At 32.6% G+C, this 8,719-nt stretch overlaps 1 protein-coding gene across 1 annotated transcript in view; it reads left to right on the top strand.

The window, feature by feature from the left end:
- Window positions 1-8,567: 8,567 nt before the first annotated feature.
- The window catches only part of LOC137618446 (calphotin-like), a 36,503-nt gene continuing 36,351 nt past the window's right edge, over window positions 8,568-8,719 (top strand). The window contains exon 1 of the mRNA XM_068348611.1: window positions 8,568-8,719. This exon is cut by the window's right edge and continues 85 nt beyond it. Within this exon, the coding sequence (XP_068204712.1) occupies window positions 8,568-8,719 (152 nt within the window).

Here is an 8,719-nt window from a genome sequence, read left to right as displayed (position 1 = left end):
AAAGCTCGATATAGAGACGACTGGCGAAACCTAACCTAGCACCTTTGCGTAAATTGTTCCCCTTGGTTATCTCCCTACTCAGATGTTAGTTACCATCATAAGATCCTGCTCTCCTATTGGTCAGCATCTACTGGGCACCAACCACCCGTTGGCCTGTGCATCAGCCACCCGTTGAGATACTACCGCTAGAGAGTTATAGGGTCTTTTGACTGGCCAGAAAGTAGTATATTGGATCCTTCTCTCTGGTTATGGTTCATTTTCCTTTTGCCTACACACACACACACACACACACACCGAATAGTCTGGCCTATTTTTTACATATTCTCCTCTGACAACACTGAGATTACCAAACAATTCTGCTTACTGCACTGTAATTGTTCAGTGGCCACTTTCCTCCTTGTAAGGGTAGAAGAGACTCTTTAGCTATGGTAAGCAGCTCTTCTAGAGAGAAGGACACTCCAAAATCAAATCATTGTTCTCTAATCTTTGGTAGTGCCATAGCCTCTGTACCATGGTCTTCCATTGTCTTGGGTTAGAGTTCTCTTGCTTAAGGGTGCACTCGGGCACACTATTCTATCTTAATTCTCTTCTTGTCTTTATTAAGGTTTTTATAGTTTATTTAGGAGATATTTATTTTAATGTTGTTGCTCTTCTTAAGACATTTTATTTTTTTTCGTTTCCTTTCCTTACTGAGCTATTTTCCCTGTTGGAGGCCCTGGGCTTCATCCTGCTTTTCCAACTAGGGTTGTAGCTTAGCAAATAATAATAATAATGATAATAATAATGATGACTAAGACTTAACGAAAGGAAAATTGCACGACAATGTTTGGAGGTAAATTCAAGAAAAGGTGCACCAATGAACTTGAAATTATTGTGTCATAATAGAAAGAATTAGATAGTTTTAGCTTTTGATTGAGTTTAAAACTTAGTGTGAGTTTCTTGTTTGGAAACATCGTATTATTAAAGGTTCATGTGTCAAATGTTACCAATCCTTTAAGCTAGATGGATTGTTATGACGAGATTCTCTTAGGAGTGGCTGAATTGTTGAAATCCTCTGAACCACTTCTAGTGAGGTGGGTTTAAATAATTTTTCATAAATATTCTCTTCATATCTGACTAGTATGTACTATGATATAATTTATCGATACAATTATAATACCGAGAAATATAAAAGAAAATCATAAAAGACGGAGGTTTTGCTCATATATATATATATATATATATATATATATATATATATATATATATATATATATATATACTGTATATATATATATATATATATATATATATATATATATATATATATATATACTGTATATATATATGATATATATATATATATTTATGTGTATATATATAATATATATATTTATGTATATATATATATATATACATAAATATATATATATATATATATATATATATATATATATATATATACATATATATATATATATATATATATATATATATATATATATATATATATATATATAGACACATAGTGCAATTAACTTTACTAAAAGATTATTCCTCTCTTTTAATTCATTCTTTTTCAGTTGACGACTGATTTATTGCTGCTGCTGTTAACAGCAGCTTTGTTTGTGTTGATAAATGTTTGTTTAATTCTTGAAATAAATTTATTTTATCCTGAATACCGACCTAAAAAGAGGAAGTGTAAACATGCGTTCATTAGGCTGACTTTACGAGGATTCCGTTAACTGGAGTTGCATTAACTAAGCCAACTTCTGTCGAGCCAGCTGGCTTTGCTAATGAAACACAATACTCTGGCATGTTTGGAATCACAGTTTTCGTATATTAGCCTCCCTCAATACATTCCTATAGCCGAATTTTACATATATATATATATATATATATATATATATATATATATATATATATATATTGTGTATATATGTATATATATATGTATATATGTGTATATATATATATATATATATATATATATATATATATATATATATATATATATATATGGCACACCTGCCTTATATGTATACCATTGTTATATCAGGGTTTTCAGGTTAGCCTTCGTTAACATCAGTTCTAAAATTCTATTAAAAATGAGTATTGAAAATTCGCTCGAGAGAGAGAGAGAGAGAGAGAGAGAGAGAGAGAGAGAGAGAGAGAGAGAGAGAGAGAGAGAGAGAGAGAGAGAGAGAGAGAGAATATGTATGTCTGCCCATCTTTAATAAAGAGGACTCCCTTTCATATAATCCTGAATCCCGAAATAGCTTTGGTTCCGAGTCTTAGCAGTCATCATTATAGGTATTATCTGAGGTCTTTGCGTAAGCATTCATTTGCATAGTCATTAGTCATAATCTAATTGACGTTCGTCCGTAGGACCCTTACATAATCCTCATTATTCTTACATTCGCTTTTCAGTCGTGGATTGTTTTGTGGCGTGACAAAATAATGAATGTCAATGAAATATATATGTGTATATATATATATATATATATATATATATATATATATATATATGTATATATGTATATATATTATATATATGTATATATATGTGTGTGTATTATATATATGTATATATATATATATATATATATATATATATATATATATATAAATGTATGTATGTTTGTATATGTATGTATGTATATTTGTATATATATATATATATATATATATATATATATATATATATATATATATATATATATTATATGTCAGAGAGAGAGAGAGAGAGAGAGAGAGAGAGAGAGAGAGAGAGAGAGAGAGAGAGAGAGAGAGAGAGAGCACTCAAGTCTTGTACTATTGTTTGTACTTGGCCGTTACGAGATGCTTTTAATGGAGAGAGAGAGAGAGAGAGAGAGAGAGAGAGAGAGAGAGAGAGAGAGAGAGAGAGAGAGAGAGAGAGAGGGGGGGGGGGTCACTCAAGGCATGTACTAATGTTTGTACTTGGCAGTTATGAAATGCATTTTATAAATTATAATCATCATCTTGACGACATACTTCTCAGGCATGCCTTTAGAGAGGAGAGGATTTGCCGTGTAAGAGAATTCTCTTAAAATTGGATAACGCAATTTTGAGGGCCATATCGGGAGATTCATTGCTCAGTTGGATCATATTTTGACATGAATGACACTCCTTCACTCTGGGAAAATATTGGGCTGGGTTTGGTTTACTCGTCAACCGAAAAGTCGAGTGTGCACTTCGGGAGAGGGTGTTTTTCTCTTCGTGGCCTCCTGCCCATAAAGAAAATTTACGTATAAAAATACTGGAGCCAAAATAAGGGCCAGAAAAATCATATCTTGAATATTTATCTGAATTTTTATCTCGCTTCTGATTAATTATAAAGCTTCCTGTAATTTGATTTTAAAAACAGGAATGTTTTTTTTTTCACATACTTTCTTTAATTTAATATGGCGTGTATGTCTTATTATACGCAGTATTATGCGGATATCATTTATGGAAACGGCATCTGTTTGATATTATGCTTTGTAAGGAAGATGGAAATAACTTGAAGAAAAAATTACCAGAACACGAATGGGCCGTAGAAAACGATAGGTAGAATAAGTTATAGTCCTTCATAAATCTTGGACGTGGCGCTCGTGAATTTATGGACCGAAGGAGGGGAAAGTGTCCTTATAATTTCGGCCAGACCTATGTGATTTGAATGTGAGAGTGTTCTTATGCCCTCTGGTTCTCGGAGGGTCCTATTACTCCTCCTCCCACGTGCTTTTACTCCGCAGCCTAGATGAAGTTATTGCCACTTACATTAATGCTTGAATTATTGGTCTTGCGAGATCGATTCGAATACTTAGTCCATAACTTTGAGCTAATTGATCTTCTTGATAGGTCAAGTGGAGGACGGGTAGCTAACTCATCTTTTATTATTTTGAGGGAAGACACGTGCATACACGCCAGGAAAATGTCTCTATGGTTCAGTGTCGTTATTTATACATAGATGATTTCTAGGTTGCAGCTTGTAACTTGAATTTAAAATCGGCGATAAGAACCTCTATTTAAAGGCTAGAAAATTACATGTATATATAAATATACATATGTATATTGGGTCTATACACACATTATATATATATATATATATATATATATATATATATATATATATATATATATATACTTATATATATATATATATATATATATATATATATATATATATATATATATATATATTACTAGCTAAGCTACAACCCTAGTTGGGAAACCAGGATGCTATAAGCTCAATGGCTCCAACAAGAAAAAAAAGTTATATGAGAAATAAATGTATATATATCTATATATATATATATATATATATATATATATATATATATATATATATATATATAACTTACATGTTCATTACTTTTATATTATTTTCGTTATTGATATTGCAAGAAAAATTGTAACCTTGGGTGGAGCAGTTGAATGCTTTACTCGAAAGCCTGAGAGTCGCATGAGTGAAAGAAGCCCATTGCTGAGAAGAAACAGATAACAGTTTTGTAATACTTATGGAATTGTATAAAAATTGTAATTTCCAGACTTATTTTAATTTCTGATTCATATTTTATTAAATCGTCGTTAATCTGTTTGTTAAGGGAAATTAATTATGTCAGTTATATCTGTACTATATACAAGAGTTTTAACGTTAAAAGATATATGATAGTAAGAGGTGTATTCGCTCTATCCGAATGATATAAGAGCCATTTAGTCTATTATTTAGAAAGCATTTACAAATCGATAGCTACTGTGCCATTTCTTTATCCCAGGAATTGACTCATTTAAATGAAAAGGCCAAGTCTTTCATTCTTGAGTAATGGTGCTAAATATTTCACTTTTTTCACTGTGGAAGTTTTTCATACGAAATGTCACGTTAGAAATGGTTTCCTATTTATTAAACAAATTCCTGACTATGCGTACTCAAAGACATGACATCAAAAATGCCTATTGGTGTAGAGATGGCATGCTTTTATTGTTTCATAAGATTACAGATTACGTTAAACCTTGGGTAAGTACATATTATCATAGTGGTGGTGTTTTTTTTTTTTTTTTTTTTTTTTTGTCTTATCAAGAGAGATTATTCTTTAGTAGTGTGCCTTTTTTTCCCATCCTTTGATAGCCTTTGTCTTTTTGCCCCAAGGTAAGAATTTACCCGTCATTGTCATAAAAGCCGTGTCATCTTTGAAGGCATGGATTTTGCGCTGGTCTCTCATAGTTATGCTGCTTCACTTCCCTTGGAGGCGTTCATTGCATTATCTTTGATTTTTTTACTCAAGTTAACCATACATTTGATGGCTTGCAAGATATACGTCTTTCTTGAATAAGGTAAATAGTATACGTAAATTCCGAGCATTTCATGTCATACAGATAAATATTTCGAAAGGAAATAATTCTTATATTACAGATCTTTTCTGTATTAGATATTGTCTGAACGATTATCCTCTTCAAATTACCTTAGAACCGAATTTCGGAACTCCCTAGAATTATGGCATCATGGTTATTTTTATATTAGCATTTCCTCGTTTTTATGTGCTGGTGTTGGTTTATATGCTGTTTTATATTAAGCTGGCTTTATGCTAGCTTGTGTTTTTGCTCTGGGAACACCACGTAGGAAACTCAATGGTGAAAGATATGAAGCAATGTAAGTGAATGGCCCTGGGATGAAAAAGGCTTCTATATTATTATTATTATTATTATTATTATTATTATTATTATTATTATTATTATTATTATTATTATTATTATTATTATTATTCAAGAAGTTCTTCCTGTGAAAGAATGATAATGAAAACCTTGATAAATATTTTTAAAGATCATTATTATCATAATGACAAGAAATTTTGTTAGCTACGAAAATATTGTTTATAGATTTATTTGTAATATGCCATTGAGTTGTGATTAATGTAAAATTCAAATTTTGATTGAAGTGGTATGGGTAATTTAAGAATTATATCCGATTTGCAGGAAAGTGTTCGTTTGGTACAAAAGATGATCCGGATTATTATTATTATCATTATTACTAGCCAAGCTACAACCCTAGTTGGAAAAGCTAGATGCTATAAGCCCAAGGGCTCCAACAGGGAAAAATAGCCCTGTGAGGAAAGGAAATAAGGAAATAAATAGATGGGAATAAATTAACAATATATCATTCTAAAAACAGTAACAGCGTCAAAACAGATATGTCCTATATAAACTATTAACAACGTCAAAAACAGATATGTCATATATAAACAATAAAAAGACTCATGTCAGCCAGGTCAACATAAAAACATTTGCTCCAACTTTAGACTTTTGAAGTTCTAATGCAAAGATTCAGTGAATAAGCCCTTGACAATGTTTCCTTTCCAAACACCCCCCCCCCCCCTCATCCCTACTCCCGCACCAGGAAATAATGAATGATTTTTCGAAGAGGGGTGATATTTTAACATACATTTAAAATTCTTATTGTTATATCCGTGTTTTTTCTTCAGATCATATCCAGTAAGGCATTGAATCAAACAGTGGTCTTACCCTAGAGTTAAGCTATAGCGGTGCCGTAAACATTACCTTATATTACATATTATACGACTGGTAGTTTGAGTTACACTTTCTGTAGAAAATGCCATCATTAGATTAGAGGCTAATTGAAGAACTGGTTTACAGTTTCACCCATTTTGGAAAAGGCATTTCAAGTAAAGGCAGTGCTTTGACCTCTTATGAATCATCTCGTGTAACTGGAATAGGATTCAAGCAGTACAAGTAACTTAAACTTGATAAATTAAGATAAATGATGTGGAGATGCAATTTATCCCAGTAATGCCCACATATTATAATGAGAAATTAGTTGTTTTTGTAATCCCATTCCTCTTTCTCTCTTATCTTAATAAGATTAAACATAACTTTACATATCATACAGCTGATTGAGTCCAATCTTCAATTACCTTTACTTCATCCATTAATTTTGTGCTTGTTAGCTTTATGTGAGTTAAGATCCCGTAGTTTAGTCAAATTTAGTCCTTCCAGGAGACACAATCTTCTAATTTCGCTTTCTCATTTGTGTATTTTCTTTTTAATTAATTTTCATGAATTTTTTTTAACCTCTTGTTTTATTAACTTGATCTTTTAAAGTTGTTTTTACCGATAGCACCATGTTTGCGTTACTAAATCATCTTTCTAATTACTAAATGTTCCTCCATAAATCGGGTGAAAGTTTAAATACTTTCCTCTGTCTCAGTTATTAAAGCTTATGTCGGTGTACTGCTATCATATTTGATGTAGTTTTCTCGTCTTCGTGTTCAGTGCTATTGGGCGTAATATTGTTCGTTTTGATCCATGATCCATTTTCAGTTAATTTACGATACCCCTTTCCTCTACTGTTGGGTGGCTTCTCTGGTTATCGTATAAGTACTATTTTACTGTTTTGTTGACCTCTAAGGTAAAACTCTTCACGATAACCTGTGATTACTTATTCCCTTTTTTTCTCTACTGATGTACTTTAAAATCAACACCTGCTTTTGTACATTTTCCAGACACATGCTTGTTTTCCTGCAACAGCAATGATATGTCTTTCCTCCTTATTTATTTTGGTCTGAGTAGTAGGTTGCATGTTCAATGTTATTTTTTTTCATGTAAGTATTCAGTCATCTGTTGAGCATTGTGTAGTAGAAATGCATTGAATTAATATAACCTGTGTAACTGAATTTCGTTTATTTTAACATTTCAGCTCGATGCTCCTGAAAATTTCAATACTTTCTCTCTCTCTCTCTCTCTCTCTCTCTCTCTCTCTCTCTCTCTCTCTCTCTCTCTCTCTCTCTCTCTCTCTCTCTCTCTCTCTCTCTATTGGGTTTTGTGGAGGCAAAAGGAACTGAGTTACTGAGGATGGGTTTAACTGGTTTTATGGGATTACTGTCTGTAAGGGGTGAAGGTTCTTATAGATGTGGAATATTACATATTTAGTTTTCATTTAATTTGCTAATATTTGTGATTATAATCATTGCCGCACAAGTTTTCAGGTTTATTTTTTTCACTGATATGAACAATACTAAGTGAAATTCAAAGCCTATTAACGCAACGTTTTACCACAAAATCTTAATATTTTGTATTTTTCTCATTCATGACCCTTTGCTATTGTGCCAGAAATTTCAAGTTGTAATAGAGATCATTCGTTGCCTAAACCTTAAAAGGAGCTTTCTTCGTTTTGGGACAAAAGACAAACTTTCAATTTCTTGCAATTCGTTTTATATCATTGCGATGTTAGTAAAACTCGAATGCGAGGTAAGTCTCATGAGTTAAAGAATGTTTTCGTTGCACTTGTGGCCTAACATCTAACTGTTCCGGTATATCGTGATAATCATGCTATTGAAGTCAAGAGAAAGACGGGAGTTTTACTCGGATCTGATTTCTCTCTCTCTCTCTCTCCTCTCTCTCTCTCTCTCTCTCTCTCTCTCTCTCTCTCTCTCTCTCTCTCTCTCTCTAACTTTTATATTCTGTCCTCAACGTTCCCCTTTAATTCCTAAAACTTTTGAATTCACTGTCCTTGCGGCGGTCCATGAGTAAAGCAGTACAAACACACACACATACACACAACTCTGGCTCGATCGATGCCGGATCAATGTCCTTTCCCTTACGCCCACCCGCACACCCACCCACACCCTTACAAGCAAACCCCTTCTCCGCCCATATTTGGACGTCCCTTTTCCGAAGAGCACGTCATCCGTCCATCTACCACTGGAAAATTCTCTGACGATGCAAT

The sequence above is a fragment of the Palaemon carinicauda genome, chromosome 24 (assembly GCF_036898095.1).
Source record: "Palaemon carinicauda isolate YSFRI2023 chromosome 24, ASM3689809v2, whole genome shotgun sequence".
NCBI classification, from domain to species: Eukaryota; Metazoa; Arthropoda; class Malacostraca; order Decapoda; family Palaemonidae; genus Palaemon; species Palaemon carinicauda.
The sequence above is the reverse complement of the archived record's forward strand: the minus strand, read 5'-3'. Positions and strand labels throughout refer to the sequence as shown.